Source organism: Mobula hypostoma, chromosome 15, assembly GCF_963921235.1.
Source record: "Mobula hypostoma chromosome 15, sMobHyp1.1, whole genome shotgun sequence".
In the NCBI taxonomy this organism is placed as follows: Eukaryota; Metazoa; Chordata; class Chondrichthyes; order Myliobatiformes; family Myliobatidae; genus Mobula; species Mobula hypostoma.
The window spans coordinates 49,575,215-49,593,258 of record NC_086111.1 but is presented as its reverse complement, the minus strand read 5'-3'; the positions used below and the strand labels follow the sequence as shown (position 1 = coordinate 49,593,258).

The 18,044-nt window shown below is 40.2% G+C and overlaps 1 protein-coding gene across 3 annotated transcripts in view; it reads right to left on the bottom strand.

Annotated features, from left to right (window-relative positions):
- Positions 1–325: 325 nt before the first annotated feature.
- Positions 326–18,044, bottom strand: part of fhit (fragile histidine triad diadenosine triphosphatase) — a 1,013,122-nt gene continuing 995,403 nt past the window's right edge. For 2 of the 3 annotated variants that reach the window (XM_063068397.1, XM_063068398.1), the window contains exons 6-7: positions 1,464–1,580; positions 327–706 (exon numbers count right to left, since the gene is read on the bottom strand). In XM_063068397.1, coding sequence (XP_062924467.1) covers positions 1,479–1,580 — 102 coding nt within the window. In that variant the 3' untranslated portion in view covers positions 327–706; positions 1,464–1,478. Of the gene's footprint in view, positions 707–1,463; positions 1,581–18,044 lie in introns of all 3 variants that reach the window. The other variant, XM_063068399.1, reaches the window with a different exon arrangement.

Sequence of the window (18,044 nt, the reverse complement as noted above, 5' to 3'; positions counted from 1 at the left end):
GTATATAGCTGTCAGAACCACTTCCTGCAGTCCCAGAATCAACTCCTACAACCACCACGGAGGAGGTCCCAGAACCTGAGATTGTTTCACAGCCACAAGTCTCACCTGTCAAGCAGAGTGATACCCCTTGTCAGGAAAGACGCTATCCTAAGAAATCCTCCACGGTGATTTAATCTTTAGGCCTGACTGGATGGGACAATTTAAAATTTACTATACCGTGGATGTCAATATAGTAGTTGTATATTATATATAATATGTGTGTGTTTGTCTGTAGATGCTTTCCTTTTCATTAGTTTTATGTTTTGGAGTTGCAAAATTTAACAAGAATCACTTGAAACAACTGCAGATTTATAACAAACTTTAATGGCATCGTGAACATCAACATAGGGGTTTGCATATTCAATGACACAGTTCTTTCACTGAAGCAAAACCTGGATTCTGGTCAAAACAACTAAATTAGGATCATCCAAAAAGTTAGGTTCGATCCCTATAACTGGAACATTTTCACTGAGTGCAAATACATCATCACAACATTAAAACACTTCTGCTCTGGAGATACAAAGAGTATTACATTCGTTATTTCTACCAAAATCCTAATTTCTTTAAAGATTCAAATATTGGTTGGCCTGTTGTAATTATCATTTGTTTTTTTAATTGATCCAATTAGTATAATATTCTGAATTCTTCATACCCCTTTGACATGTGTCTGAAAAAAAACACACACAGAATTTCAAGAATAGAGATGAATGAAACCAAGCATCATAGTATGCCTGAACATATATTTTCAACAGTTACAGAGTTTAGAGCCCACTGTCTAAAACTTCAATGTCTTCTAAGGTATTGATACACTGAAACACATTACTAGGAGACCATTCAGCCCAAGGTGTCTATACTACATTCCAGCAGAGCAAACCTATCAGTCCCATTCTTCCTCTCCTTGTGTAGTCCTGCAACTTATTCTCTTTCATGTGCTCATCAACACCGCTTTGATTATTTTAGCCATTTACTTGCACTGAAAGATAATTCACAATGAGGAATGAAACTGGAGAATTTATTTTTTTATTTACAGATACAGCACAGTAACAGTTTCTTTGGGCCCAATGAGCCTGCACCGTCCAATTATACCCATGTGACCAATAATCCTACTAATCAGTAAATATGTGGAATGTGGGAGGAAATTGGAGCACCCAGAAGAAGATGGGAAGAACAGACAAACTTCTGACATACAGAGGCAGAATTGAACCCAGGTCGCTGACACTGTAATAACATTATGCTAACTGCATCTAGTGGCAAGAACATCCAAGGTCCATTCAAACAGTACTTAAGACCGTGGCTGAACATGGATCCCTGCAGCAGAGAGGTAGCTGCATTTACTGCTGCTAAACTGTGCCACCCATTAATAGAAAAAGTGTAATAAATGTTTAAGCCCAAAAATATAAAGAGAAAATTGAAGGAAACATTACCATAGCAGTCACTGACTACACGAAATACTTCCTGAGGTCAGCAGCTTCTGATGCCATCTCCTCTTCTGTCCTCCAGTGGTGCGAGACTTCTGATGTTTCTTGGTCATGTTTCTGGAGCTTTTAATGATTATAAATGAAAGGAAGAAACTACATTAATCTTAATGCTTGTGAACTCTTATTAAATTTAAAGGAGCTAACCCCATAAAATCTAATCTGTACTATGTCAATATTAGGGAGTTTAAAAGTAAGTTAAAGAGCAAGTAATTCTGAATGGCTTCCCTTGCTCAATAGCCATAGGCACAATCCTTCTCATTTCTATTTAAACTTTTACCAAGTTCTCACCTACTTCTGATTTTCATTCTGCTAAACAGATGAAATATGCGAGGTGTAAAATTCATTTGGATTAACCTCATTGATCTCATTTTTAATCATACAATTTTTGATGCATTTACATCATAAGTTCTTTCATTTGGATTGGAAGAAATCCCTCACTGGACCCCTGCATTAGTGTTAATAAATTCACCTTTCTCTTCACAGAAACAAAACAATACAGAAAACTGGGTCATTGACTTTCTTATCAAAACAATTATGTGAGAGCCCAGTTCCCAATAATCCAGTGCAAAGAATGTCAATATTAAAACTGTATTTTACAAAAATATATCTATCATTGGAGTATCCTATCTTCTCAAAGAGTATAAATTCTGTATAATTAACTCTGGCTCCGTATAGCAATGGTTTATATTTATAAGGCATTACCGACATGGAAAGATAGCCCAAGGAAAGCTGCAATTTAATGTCGGGCCTAAGCAGGAGAATTGGAGAGGATTAGTTAAAGTAAATGTGAGGACAGATCATTTTTGGGTAATTTCTAATAATGAGTGAAAAAATAAATGAAATGAGGTTCTGGTGAAATGCGTAAATATCTTGCAAAAGGGAAGGAATTATGTAATAGACTAGATTTGGCTGACCAGGAACATAGGCTTGTAGGGCATTGTAGAAAGTTGTGGTGATGATTGGTAGTCAATGCTAAGGGTCTGTAAAGTGTGAATGGGAAAGCTGAGGATGACCTTCAATACAGAAAGTTAGATCTGGAAAGAGATTCAATTTCAGAGACCGAAGTATGTGGCTGTGGTCAATCTGACCCAATAAACATAACATTAAATTGTGTAGGTTAAATTAATTGTGAGTGCTGCCCATAAATACAAATAGTGTTGGGGTCCAGACATGGAGAAATCACTGGCAACTGAAGAGATTGGAGTTGGTGGTGCCGCTCATAACCTATTGAAAGCTCAGGTCTTCTGGTCCTGCATTTTCAGAAAGTTATTTCCAATGTGAACTGTGCCCAGAGCTTAATACTTTTCTTGTCACTTTCTACAAATGACAATGCAGCACATCAAATGCTTCTGTAGCTCAGGCAAAACTACATAAGATTTAATTAAGCAAAAGCTATTCATGCCATTAAACATATTCCTCACATACTTCCAATGATCTGTTCTTTGATGAATATTGCAATTTATTAAAACCTCTTGAGGGAGGAATGTAACCACAGTAAAATCTCAGAAAAGAGAAATTGTAAAATTTCTTCTGAATCTTTTGAAGCAGACTAGTAAATGGCAGGATGTCAGTATAGTATCATAGGTACAAAATGCAAACCTATCCATGTTGTCTTCATGAACCCTGCCACAAAGAGATCATATTTCAGACAACTGATCAACTTTCATTATTTTGTCTAGATCAAAGTTAATCTTAGTCTTGAATTCATGAATAGATCATTTCAAACATAAACATCATGAACTCATTACTTTTCATTTTTAGTCTTCCTGCTTGACATAGCTGTGGTTATCCAACCATGACAATTGCATCAGAAAGTTCCCTACCTGAGCATTTAGAAAACCCTTTCACTGCAAATTTGGGCACTGCCCCAAGTTCATGAAGAAACGTCACTGCCTACTTCAAAACTCTCAAAATTTTCATTGCTTAATTTTAGAAATCTCTTATGAATGTGGTAGCCTTAAAACTGCATTCAGCTATAGTACTTGTGATTGTTTTCATGAATGCCTTCCAAGTATGGAGTATATTACAACGATGAAAGCAGAAATTGTGGCAATTGCCCATTTTAAGTTCTACTGCATCATCCAATGTAGAGCTTCTCCAGTGATTTCAATGGAGATAAATAACTCTAAAGGGGCTGTAGGAAACATTTCTTCATTTAGATTGTTTTTCCTATCCTAATATATATTTACAAATGTTGTACATGATCTAATCATATTTAAATACTTGTTCATTTTATCTTTTTATTGAAATAATAATATTTTAAAGTGTTTGAAGAAACGTGCGAGATTTTTCCTCCAAACAACCACAGGTGGCAAGAGAATCAGTTTCTCTCTCTGATAGCCTTGCTTGTGAATCACTGACTGGAAAAAAAGACATTAGAATGGGAGCTCTCCCGTGGGCTTGTATCACAGAGAAAAAATGACAAAGGACACAAGGGCAGTTAGCCAAGCTAGAGGCACAAAAGGGCCATGATCTAGTGATGAAAAGCATACCCATTTTGATCCCAGGATTAGAAAGGTCACCAAAATAAATTAAGCAAGACTGCTATAATAGAAAGAGTGAAGCATATTAATTATTCTTGACACAGTCGTGTAATTAGCTGAATCAAGGTGATATTTGTCTGCATCTGTTTAAAACAGTGCATTCGCTTGTCCTACTGAATAATTTAGTCCAGCTTTGGAAAGATCAGAGAGGTTGACTAGGACACAAGGAGGCACATTATGCAATTCAGAACACAAAAGAATCCCATTAATATGACATTAACCTAGGCCATCACATATTTAAATAGAAATCATTATCAATGCACACACATACACACACACACAAATATATTGCTGGAGGGACTCCCCAGGTCAGGCAGCATCTATGGAAGTAAATGAGCAGTCAATGGTTTGGTTCGAGACCCTTAATCAGGACTCAAGATGGAGCAATTTGAATGTTTTACACACGGTATCTGTGCAACTATTTCCAGGTGAACTCGTAGGACTCTTGTGACAGAAAAGGGTAAGAAATGGCCGTCAATGGATCGTGCAGACAGGATTTGTACTCATCTTGACTTGATCCAGCCTTACGTACACAAATTACCTGCTTGAAATGAACTTGGAGTACCACTTAATTGAGGAATTATGTATATTTTATCATTCTAAATTATGTTATGCTATTATCTGCAGAGATGATAGCCAACTATTTATACCATCTGGCATCATGTGCCAACAGACACTGAATCCACTTATACAAAAAGGAGTGAGTAAACTGAGCAATATATGAACTCTATATTAGTAACTTTTCTTCCAAAATTTCAAGCTTTTATGACAGTATTCCTAACTCTTGGTTTTAAAAGAAAATAGTTACTCACAAAGGGATTACTATTGTGCAAAAGTACAGACAACAGATGGCGTCAAGACCATGCATTTCTTTTCCAAGAAAGACTGTCTAGTTCAATTGTGTACTGCTTTTGATTTTTACACTTTTTATACTGTAAGGAATTGAATTAACTGGAAATACAATTGCTAAATCCAAACAAGACCCTGAATTTATGAAATGGAACTTTTGATTGTGCAGTTCTGTGCATGTAATGTACAGAGTGTTAAGCATGCAGAGTAAAAACTAGTGTGGGTATAAAACTAGAATCTGACTTAGTCACTGGTAATCCAAGCCTGAACCAAGCCAACTTGGTTCTGAGCTGCTGCCTCTCAAAGCCAGAAATCCAGATTTGATCTTAACATAGGATTCTGTCTGTATGACGCTTACGCCTTCTGCAAGTCTGAAAATACTAAAGTATCCCATTTAAACACTTCACAACTTCTTCCTTCATAATCAGTCTACAGTTCCACTTCACTATACAGTCTGTTCTTTCACAAAGGAATAGCTAAATGGCAATTGAAAGATAAAGGCCCCATTTTGTGATGGTGTTGGCATCCAAGAAATCTGTCCCATAAATATCTAGTGATTTCAGTGGCACATCCCCCCACTTTTCCAACAGGACATTTTCAAGTATTGTATGTACATGATCTTTGGATCCCAGCAATAGATATGTCATCAAAGAGCATTAAACGGTGTATCACACTGAAAAATTAGCAAGCTTTGACCGAGGAAATTAAAGAAAAGCATCTGGCCCAGACAAGCTACTTGGTCAAATACTAAAAATCTGTGCTGATCAACTAGTTGGAGTGTTCACTGAGATCTTTAACCTCTCACTTCAGCAGTCTGAGGTACCCACCTGCTTCAAGCAGGCCTAGGAAGAACGAGATAATCTGCCTCAATGATTATCACCCAGTCACACTTACATCCACAGTGATGAAGTGTTTTGAGATGTTGGTGATAAAACATATCAACCCCTCTCTCTTGGATCCACTCCAGGTTGCCTATCATTGCAACAGGTCCACAGCAGATGCCATCTCATTGGCTCTTCGCTCAATCCTGGAACATCTGGACAGCAAAGATTCTTGCATCGGGTTGCTCTTTTACAACTGCAGCTCACCATTCAATACCATCATCCCCTCAAAATTAATCAATAAGCTTCAAGACCTTGGTCTCAGTACATCCTTATGCAATTGAAGCAACACACACAAAATGCTGGAAGAACTCAACAGGTCAGGCAGCATCTATGGAAAAGAGTACAGTCGACGTTTCAGGCCAGGACCCTTCAGCAGGAAATGACTCTCAGAGTTGTATATGGTGACATACAGGCACCTTTATAATAAATTTACTTTGAAATTTGTACGCACTTTTTTATCTACCTTTTTAGACGTCTCACGCAAACCAAAACTAAAACTGGCAGATAAATAAGATGAAAGCAGAGCCTTACTATCGGATTAGCTTGTAAATAGTTGAAGACACCATCACTCCAAGGATGTCTGCTGAATGTAACATTGAAGACACAGGCAAGGGTATCACTCACAGTAACTTCTGACAAAAGTGTTTCACTGTGCATTTAGGAACTGTGGATGTGCTGTCAGATTTTCTCCATTATAACAATGAATGTATCACTGCTGTTGTCCTGGCAAATCTTGGGCCCATGTTAGGTTTAAAAAAATTCAATCATGTTTGATAAATTGCTGGCTGCCCTTTTAAAGCCCACTTTACTAAAAGCTACAGCATTACACTGCTAGACACGCTATTACAATGACTAACACTATAGAATATATTTCTAGCCTAGAGCCTGGGAAATGAGATAGACATTTTAAATGTTCTCATATCCACCACACTGAATTACTGCAATGAGGCATTTATTTTGATTTTTGAAAAGGGCTTTTGACACCTGATAAAATGCCTTGTGGAAATGACTGTGCCAGATGCAAAACATGCAAATTCTCTGTTACAGAATTTCATTCCTTTTTTCAGTATTTCTATTATCTGCTCACCTGTTTACGGAGAGATGCATATCAGAATGATATTGAACAAAAAGGTTTTAACTTTGAAAAATACCTTTGATGAAGACAAAACAATGCATGACAAGTCTTAATCATTATTGACTAAATTCCACACATCACCATAGAGTGCATTTGATAATTAATAATTCCTGTTTAAGAAGCATGTTTCTGGTTACTTCAGGAGAAGCCAAAGCAGGGATGGATTTAGTATTCTGGAACTCAGAAATCCCATAGCATCACACTGTACAGAAACAGGCCCTTCAGCCCAAATGGCTCGTACTGGTTGGGGTTCTGAAAGAGGCAACTGAAGGGACTGTGGAGACATTAGAAATGATTTTTCAAGAATCACTTGATTCTGGAACGGTTCCAGAGGACTGGGAAATTGTAACTGTCGCTCCACTCAACAAGAGGGAGGGAGGCAGAAGAAAGAAAATCATAGTTAGCCTGACCTCAGTGGTTGGAAACATGTTGGAGTTTTACTTTTAAGCATGTGGTTTTGGAGGCACATGATAAAATAGGCCAAAGTCAGCATAGTTTGCTTAAGGGAAAATCTTGTCTGTAAAATCTGTTGATTCTTTGAGGAAATTACAAGCAGGATAAACAAAGGAGAATCAGTGGATGTTGCGTTCTTGGATTTTCAGAAGGCCTTTGACAAGGTGCCGCACATGAGGCTGCTTAACAAGATAAGAGCCCGTGGTATTATAGGAAAGATATTAGCATGGGATAGAGCATTAGCTGATTGGCAAGAGACTAAAAGTTGAAATAAAGGAATCCTTTTCTGATTGGCTGCTGGTGACTAGTTGAGTCCAGCAGGGGTCGAAGTTGGGACCGCTTCTTTTTACATTGTATGTCAAAGATTTGGATACTGGAATTTGATGGCTTTGCACCAAGTTTGCGGATGATATGAAGATAAGTGAAGAGGCAGATAATGTTGAGGAACAGCGTGGCTGCAGAAGACTTTGGACAGATTAGGAGAGGTGGCAAATGGAAGTAGAAAATCATGAACTTTAGTAGAAATAATAAAAGCATTGACTATTTTATAATAGGGAGAAAATTCAAAAATCTGAGGTGTAAAGAGATTTGGGAGTCCTCATTCAGGATCCTAAAAGTTACTTTGAATGTTGAGTCAGTGGTGAAGAAGGCAAATGCAATGTTAGCATTCATCTTGGGAGGACTAAAACATAATAGCAAGGGTGTAATGCTGAAGCTTTATGAAGCATTGGAGAGGCCTCACTTGGAGTATTGTGAGCAGTTTTGGTCCCCTTATTTAAGAAAGAATGTGCTGGCCTTGGAGAAGGTTCAGCGGAGGTTCATAAGAATGATTCCAGGAATAAATGGCTTATCATAAAACAAGCAATTAATGGCTCTAGGTTTTTACTAGCTGGAATTTAGAGGAATGGGGGGGGGGGATCTCATTGAAACTTATCAATTATTGAGAGGCTGAGATAGAGTGGATATGGAGAGGCATCTAGGACCAGAGGGCACAAACTCAGAATCGAATGATGTCCATTTAGAATGGAGATGAGGAGGAATTTCTTTAGCCAGAAGGTGGTGAATCTGTGGAAACCATTGCCACAGGTGGCTGGGGAGTCCAGATCATTGGGTGTATTTCAGGTGGAGGTTGATAAGCTCTTGATAAGTCAGGGAGTGGATGGTTAAGGCAATAAGGCAGGAGATTGGGGTTGAGGGGAATCAGCCATGATGAAGTGGCAGAGAAGACTTGACGGGCTGAATGGCCTAATTCTGCACCCATGTCTCATGGTCTTAAATTGCCCATCTAACCTAGTCCCATTTCTCCACATTTGGTCATTATCCATCTAAATCTTTCCTACCAATATACCTCTCCAAGTGTCTCTTAGATGCTAGGATATCTGCCCCAACCACTTCCACTGGCACTTTATTCCGTATAGGAATCACCCTCTGGGTTTCCCCTCAGGTTCCTCAGGCCTGAGGGTTTTACAACCCACTGCATGAACCAGATGCTAGTGTCAGGTAGGGGAAAAGATGGCAGCATCTGCTTTGTGATAAACTCATCGTGGAGCATGGACATTATGGTCTTGTCCCATTCCTGGTACTCTGACATGGAGCAGCTGGCAGTGAAGTGCCAACTATTCTGCCTTCCAGAAAAGTTCTCTCCCATTCCCCTAACCACATCTACATCTTATCTTGGCAGACATCATGCTGACACCTGAGGAAACAAGCAGTGTGATCAATGAGAACGAGGTAGCGTACCCTTATGTCTCTCAGTCACATTGTGGCAAGAGACTTTAAATATGGCAAGCTTGAAGAAGTCTCTACTTAACTATTATAAATAAATTAACTGGGGTACTATAGGACTCAACACACTTGACCACTGCTACTATACCATCACTCCACCGCTCACCGGTACTTTGTTAAATCCAACCAAATAGTTGTTGCCACGGGTGGCAGTGGAGGCCAAGTCATTGGGTATATTTAAGGCAGAGATTGATAGGTATCTGAGTAGCCAGGGCATCAAAGGTTATGGTGAGAAGGCGGGGGAGTGGGACTAAATGGGAGAATGGATCAGCTCATGATAAAATGGCGGAGCAGACTCGATGGGCCGAATGGCCGACTTCTGCTCCTTTGTCTTATGGTCTTCTTCTGATGAAACAGAAGAGTTAGCATTAGTGAAGAGAGCTACAAAGATCTGGAAGACAGAATCAGAGGAGGAAATTCAGCATTGCTTCAAGTCGGTGGTCTGGAACATGTTCAAGGATTTGTCAGCAGACTGAAATGAATATGTCACAGTTGTCACTGACTTCACAAATACACGTGTGGACCAGTGTATACCCATAGATATACTATGAGTCTTCCCCAACCAGAAGCCTTGGATGAAGCAGGAGGTTCGTAATCTACTAAGGGCTAGATGTGTTGTGTCAAGGGCTGGTGACCCAGTTATATAAGAAGGCCAGGTAAAACCTCTGGAAGGCCACTGTAAGCACAAAGAGGCAACTTCAGACTAAACTACGACCAGAGGTGGATGCCCCACAGCTGTGGCAGGGCTTACACAACATATCTTCCTACAAGTGACAGAGGAGCAATGACTCATCACCCTGGGATAAGCTCAATATCTTTTATAAACATTTTGGCACACCCACACGACCCCCTACTTCTCTGGATGCCACTATAATTTCAGTCTCTGAGGGCGATGTCCAGGCATCCTTCAAGAGGGTGCATCCATGAAAGGTATCTGGTCCAGACATCATACCTGACCAATGGACATATCCAGCCTCTTGGTTCGGTGGTCTGATGTTCCCACCTGCTTCAAAAAGGCATCTACTTTACCAGTGCCCAAGGAGAGCGTAGTGATCTGCCTCAATGACTACTGCCTGCTGGCACTTACATCAACTGTAACAAAGTGTTTTGAGAGGTTGGTTATGATGGAAATCAATTCCAGTCTCAGAGATTACCTAGACTCACTCCCATTTGCCTGTGCCAAAACAGGTCAATGGCAGATGTGATTTCTGTGGCTCTTCACTCTGCTCTAGAGCATCAAGACAACAGGAACTCATACAGCAGGCTGCTGTTCATGGACGACAGCTGGGCATTCAACACAAACATCCCATCCAAACTCATCATTAACCTTCAAGGCCGGGTCCTCTGTACCTTCCATTGGCAGATCTTAGTCAGTGAGGATTTCTAACAACATCTCCTCTTTGCTGACTATTAGCACAGGTGCACCTCAGGGCATGCTTAGGCATCTGCTCTGCTCCTTATGCACCATATGAACGTAAGGCTAAGCACAGCTCCAATCCTACCTTCAAATTTGTGTGAGACACATACCAGACTATGAACTTAGATTTCTCGACACCTGAGAATATGACATGGCCTCGTGTTACAGAAAATCGCAATTAATATAGTATTCTAGGAATGCAATACGCCCCTCCTAACATGAGGGTAGTCTGTTTAAAGCATGAAAAGGTCAGGTGCCAAGGAGGGGACATCAAATGGAGGGATAGGTAGATATCTGGGGAGGTAGTGAATGGATTGGGTACTTGCTTCCCCCTTCCTCTAATGCTCTAATCTATCATTTACATCTCTCCTAATTACAGTAGTTCCGAATCTCTTACAGAATGATTATTTGTGTCATTTGATCACTGTCCAATTGCTGCCTTTTTCACCTTGCTGATCGTTCTTTTCAGTTATTTCTCCCCACATCATTTACCCTGCCTCCTCTTCTCTTAAAAAAAAGTCTTCCAGTTCTGATAAAGAGTCATGGTCTTCGAACATTAACCCTCTCTCTGCAGATGTCAGTGTACTTCATACTGACTTTTGAAAACAGATGCATTCTGTCCAGGAGGGACTTTGCTTTGTGAGATGAAAAATGACTCCATCAAGAATGCACAGTTGTTGACCAGTATTGACAGTATTAGCACAGCCTGCTTTTCTGCTTTAAGCATTGTTAGAATCTCTTTTGACCAGTTAAAGGAAAGTTCTTCTTGGCCATGATATTAACTGCTCAGAAATGTCCTGACAACAAAAAGGAAATGGTAAATTAAAACCCAAGGTAAACTGCTTTTCTTGACTGCACTCATTACGAAGTGGTTACAGTCCTGGAGAAGGGTCTCGGCCCGAAACATCAATTGCTTACTCTTTTCCATAGGTGCTGCCTAACCTGCTGAGTTCCTCCAGCATTTTATATGTGTTGCTTTGGATTTGTAGCATTTGCAGATTTTCTTGTGTATGGTTGTCGCTGTTCCCTGGCATTTCTAAAGGCAAGATTAGGCATGACCTCAAACCCTGAGGTACCAACATTTTCTGAGTTGGCTCAATGTTAATATATCTTAGTGAAGGGGGTTACGTGATATCTTGATCTAAACAAATCATCCTGGAAGACCTCAGCAGCCAGGAGCATAGTTGAAAATCATGACTTAAAATCAGATGCTCATGCCCAGCTCTTTAGACAAAATTTCCATCTGCTGTGTAATCGGCTCACAAAAGTAACAGGATTATTTCTCCACTAAATATAGCCTGAAGCGGTAACGAGTTTGTATTCCAGAACCACTTCTTAATCCAGTTCTGTAGTGTTATTATTGCCTTATCCATTGGATATGCTCAATTCCTACTACAAGGTGCATTGTGGAAGAAACCATTTGTCCATCTTTTCTTTTTGTTTTTAATCAAACTATTTTTATTCCATCATCAACTATGTTTACAATGTAAGTCTTCAACAAGGAAATGGTCCTCCATGCCATTCTTTAATTGCTCACAGACTCCTTCATTTCAGGCTTTCTACATCATCTCTGCCTTTATTTCTCTTTCTACATCACTATCACACTACCTCCTTCATTATTCTCCAGGACCACTTTTTCTTTCCATTTCTGCTAACTGTTATGCTTGCTTCATCAATAATAAATATAAACAGAAAATCCTGGGGCTACTCAACAGGTAGCATCTAAAGGGAGGTAACGTTAAAGTTTCAGGTCAACGATCCTCCCACTAAATGCCTGTTGCATCCTTGGCCATCTGTGTCTCACATTATTTCTTCCCTTTTCTCTTTTTATGTTACTCATTCTTCTCCTTTCCCTTTCAGCTACTACAGAAATCTTGCAAACAACCAACTGAGTTTGTTGGAAATGAAAGGATAGTTCCAAGTCTTTTTTGGAATGGTTCAGTGAATGTAATAGTTAGGGTTCCACAGTCAGTAACTTGCTATCGGTTTTGGAGAGCTGTGTATAAAGATGCTGAAATCTCAATAACATTAGTTGTCTGACATTATATGTAGCAAATTTCAGGTCCAGCAGTAGTTAAACCACCAATTATAACTGATCCAATTTTAATCAATGATCATGCAGATATTGCTTTGGCTTCTGCCCACACAATGCTCAAAGGAACTATTTACTTTATTGTCGCCAAACAATTGATACTAGAGCGTACAATCATCACAGCGATATTTGATTCTGTGCTTCGCGCTCCCTGGAGTACAAATCGATAGTAAATATTAAAAATTTAAATTATAAATCATAAATAGGAAATAGAAAAGGGAAAGTGAGGTAGGCAGGTCCAGATATTTGGAGGGTACGGCCCAGATCCGTGTCAGGATCCATTCAGCAGTCTTATCACAGTTGGAAAGAAGCTGTTCCCAAATCCGGCCGTATGAGTCTTCAAGCTCCTGAACCTTCTCCCGGAGGGAAGAGGGACGAAAAGTGTGTTGGCTGGGTGGGTCGTGTCCTTGATTATCCTGAAGATCTTTCATCTTCATTGTGAACAAGTAACTGGTGACTCCATTTGTGTCATCGCCCTCCTAGAAAAATATGATCAACTCACTCAAATACTCTTAAATGTTTGGAGTGAAAGCCATTGGCAGCAGCCCATCATGAGTTTGTGGAGCACCCATATTTCTCTGGATGTCATGAGACAAAAGAAGAAACTAAACTTGGAATTTTTTTCCGCTGACACTGTTTGTTACAAAGTGGAAAAAGGGACCCAAAAGATGTCATTGAACACAGTTTTCCATTCTGAGTAGGATTACCATGTGACTACAGAAACCACAAAGACATCACAGCGGTACACCAGCTTGACCATTGAAACAGTCAGACAGTAGCAGTGGTATATTACTAGGTATTCACAACACATTATTAGACACAATGAACTTCATCGTCCTCACAGGAAAAAAAATACATTACTAAAAATCATCATCAGAAAAATTATTGAGACTAAAAACTTATAATCTTCAGAACCTGATATCCTATATCCCAGGAATTATAAACATATAATTACAATCATTATATCACTATATAATGAACATATTCTTATTATATACTACTTATATATGTATGCATTAATTTTGTTAAGTATACAAATAATATAAGTATTGCAATAAGTAATAGTAATAAATATACACAGTAGTAAAAGTATTACAGATACGGTACATAAGTAATTAGAAAGACAAGGACTGATTAAGAGTAGTCTACGTGGCCTTATGTGTGATAGGTTGTGTCTAACTAACCTCATAGAGTTCTTCAAGGAAGTTACCAGGAAAGTTGATAAAGTCAAAGTTCAAAGTAAGTTTATTATCAAAGTATTGTCACCATGTACAGCCTTGAGATTTGTTTTCTTGTGGGGAAACTCAGTTAATCAAAAAAACAGAAATAGAATCAATGAAAGATGGCATCCAACAGGATGGACAAATAACCAATGTGCAGAAGCCAACAAACTGTGCGAATACAAAGAAAAATAATAATAATAAATAAATAAACAATAAATATTGAGAATATGAGGTGACAAGGACTTGAAAGTTAGTCCATAGTTTGTGGGAACAATTCAGTGATGGGGCAAGTGAGGTTATCCCCACTGGCTCAAGAGGGGTAATAACTTTTCCTGAACCTGGTGGTCTAGCAAGGCAATGGATGTGTCTAAATGGACTTCAGCAAGGCTCTTGACAAGGTCCTGCATGGTAGGTTGGTCAAGAAGGTTCAGTTGCTTGGCATTCAAGAAGTAGTAATACATTAGATTAGACATAGGCTTCACAGGAGAAGCCAGAGAGTGGTAGTAGGTGGTTGCCTCTCTGACTGGATGCCCGTAACTAGTGGTGTGCCGCAGGGATCAGTGCTGGGTCTGTTGTTGTTTGTCATCTATATTAATGATCCGGATGATAATGTGGCAGACTGCATCAGCATATTTGCAGATGACACCAAGATTGAAATTGTTGTGGACAGCAAATAAGACTATCAAAGCTTGCAGTGGGACCTGGACCAACTGGTAAAATGGGCTGAAAAATAGCAGACAGAATTTAATGCAGACAAGTGTGAGGTGTTGCACTTTGGGAGGAACAACCAGGGTAGGTCTTACACAGTGAGTGGCAGCGGACTGAGGAGTGCTGTAGAACAAATGGATCTGGAAATACAGATCCACAATTCCTTGAAAGTGGTGTCACAGACAGATAGCGCTTGAATGACTTCACCCATCGACTAAGGTCTATGTGGCTCCCTTTATGTGCCTGACCCTCTGTTGTCTTGGATGTTGGATGCTGTGGCAGCATTGCATCCAACACTGTGGGCAGTCTTCAGCTGGAGGCTTCCCCTTGAGGCCTGGATGTGATTTTAATTCGATATGTCAGCAGAAATGTGTTGAGAGCCTCGACTGATGTTCCTTCCACTCTTGATTTCAGAAGCGATCGTTTGAAGGTATCCACAAACCTCTCTGCTTGGCCGTTAGTCTGTGGATGATATGGGGGTGAGTGGATGTGGACAATTCCTCTGTTCCGACAGAATTCAGCAAATTGCTGTGAACTGAACTGAGTTCTGTTGTCAGAAACAAGCGTTTCTGGCATCCCAAAGCAGTTGAAGATCTGCAGCAGCTGTTGCATGGTAGCCTCTGTCATTGTTAACTTCACAGATAATATTTCTGACCATTTGGAATAGGTGTCAACAAGGAGGAGGTAGGTACACCCTTTGTTTTGGTCAAAGGGTCTGGTAGACTGAGGCCATGGTTGTGCATTGGCTCTACTTGGATACTTGGATTCTTTGCTGCCATAGAGCACTGAGTACACTACTGCATACAGATGTAATATCTCCATCAATGCCCAGCCAGAACACAAAGCTTCTTGCCAGGGCTTTCTTTCTACTGATGCCAAGTGACCACAGTGGAATTGTTTCAGTATTTTCCGTCGAAGAGTTCATGGAATCATTATTCTGACTCCAAATATTGGGCAGGAATCCACAGTTGAGAGAAGTGTATGATGTTCATAGAAGAGAATGGCACCTTCCTCAACCTTAACTGGCCATCCATCAACAAGGTATCTGGAGATACACTGAAGAAAAGAATCTCCAGCTGTTTCTGCTCTGATGTTGTTGACCGTGACCGGAAGGCCTTCAGCTCACCAATAAAACCTGGTGGATTTTGCAGTCAATTGAAATTGCAGCCACAACTGCACCTTTGTTTTTAGTAACCTGCTGATTCATAAATCTGGAGAGGACAACTGCCTGACCAAGTTCCTAGCTTGATGTGTACTTTATTTCAAAATAATAGGCATGGGTAAAGCCCTCCCCTCCATTGAGCATATCTACACAGAGTGCTATTGCAGGAAAGCAACATCCATCGTCAGGGTACCCACCACCCGGATCATGCTCTCTTCTCACTGCTGTCATCAGAAAGAAGGTACTGGAGCCTCAGGACTCATACTACCATGTTCAGGAACATTTAATGCCCCTCAAGCATCAGGCTTTTGAAGCAGTGGGGATAACTTCATTCAACTTCACTTGCCCCATCACTGAACTGTCCCCACAATCTATAGACTCACTTTCAAGGACTCTTTATCTCACGTTCTTGATATGTATTTCTCCTTATTATGTTTTCTCTCTTGTATTTGCACAATTTGCTGTCTTTTGCACATTAGTCATTTGTCCATCCTGCTGGGTGTGGTCTTTCATCGATTCTATTCTGGTTCTTGGAATTATTGAGCATGCCCCCAAGAAAGCGAACCTTAGGGCTGTATATGGTAACATATATGTACTTGGATAATAAATTAACTTTGAACTTTAACAACATTGTTACCCGCCTTTGTAGATGGTTAGTTGTATACTCTGGATGTCTTTCTTAGGCACAAAGATAAATAACAGTGGCTTGTGATCTAGGAGAGTGAAGCGTCTGCCATAAAGCATCTTGTGGAATTTCTTCACAGCAACGATGACTCCCAAAATTTCCTTCTTGATTTGTGCATTGTTCCTTTCAACTGTGGTTAGTGAACTAGCTGCATGCATGACAGCTTTTTTGGAACCATCAGAGAAGATAAGAGATATTACAGCTCCCACCCTGTAGTTAGATGCATTCGTCGCAATAACGATTGGCAAATATGGGTTGGAATATGTGAAGAGAAGGTCAGGTGACAGCATATTCTTCACCTGATCAAAAGCCTCTTGGTATTGTTTGGACCACATGTGCCCCTGTTGAGCAGGGCATTGAGTGGCTCTCTCAGCCAGTGCATTGCTGGGAGAAATCTTGAATAATGACTGTTTATTCACAAATATGATCGTAAAGTGCTGACATCTGATGGTGGAGGCATCTTTAAGCTTGCAGTGATGTTTTCAGGATCTGTGTGCTGACCATGTTCATCTATGATGAATCCCAGATACTTGATTGGAGACATCAGGAGGCTGCATTTTTATGCCCAAAGTCGAAATCCAAAGTCTTGCAGTTTGTTCAAAACATAGTTCAGGCATTGACATATTTCCATCAGATGCATGTCCATCATAATGATGTTGTCGAGGTAAGCAGCAATACCCTGAAAGGCCGACGGAGGAAGGAAGACAATCCCTTATGTGTTGTAATGGTGAGAAGCTCCTATGAATTTTTTGCCACATCTACCTGGAGATAGGCTTCAGCCAAGCCCAACTTCACAAAGTCGTGAGCACTGCTCAATTTAGCACAGAAACCTGAAGACACTGGTATGGTACTGGTGTCTCCAGAGCCACATTGAGACCAATTGAGAAGTCTGCACACAACCTAACTGTACCATTGGCTTTCTTGATAATGACGACTGTAGCTGTCCGGCGTGAGTAGTTGACAGCTTTCAACATGTCAACTTGTTGCAAGTGAACTAGCACTTGCTCCATGATTGATAAGGCTAAGGATAGTACCAGTGTTTTGGGACAGAAGACTAGCTTTGTGTCTGGACGGTAATGGAGTTCTGCTTGCAGTTTTGTGCAGCAACCTAAACCTCTTGTACTGATAGTTGTACAGGACTGACTGACATGATTTGATTGGCCAATGTCTTCGTACAGACCTCATCCAGAGGGATGCTCCAGAGGTCAAGCTTGTCCATCCAGTCAATGCCAAGGACATTCAGATCTGGCTGGTCTTTGACATAACACACATCATTCACTTGGTTACCACTCAGCTTCACCACACAGAGCAGTTCGCCAATCTGGTGGAGTGAAGAGTTGATTTAACTGATGGGGACCCAAGTGCCTGCCACATGCATTTGGAGATAATCGTGATATGTCTGACGCCGTATCAAGTTGTAGCTTGACCAACTGATTGTTAATAAATACGTTTTTGTACCATCTCCGGGTGGCAAAGTCAAACTTCAACATGACCATCAAGCACCTTGTGGATTTTGAAGGCTTTTGAAACTTCTTTTCCTTGTGTTTTACTGGCCTAGAAGAAAGCGAAGTAAAAGCCTGCTTTGTGACCA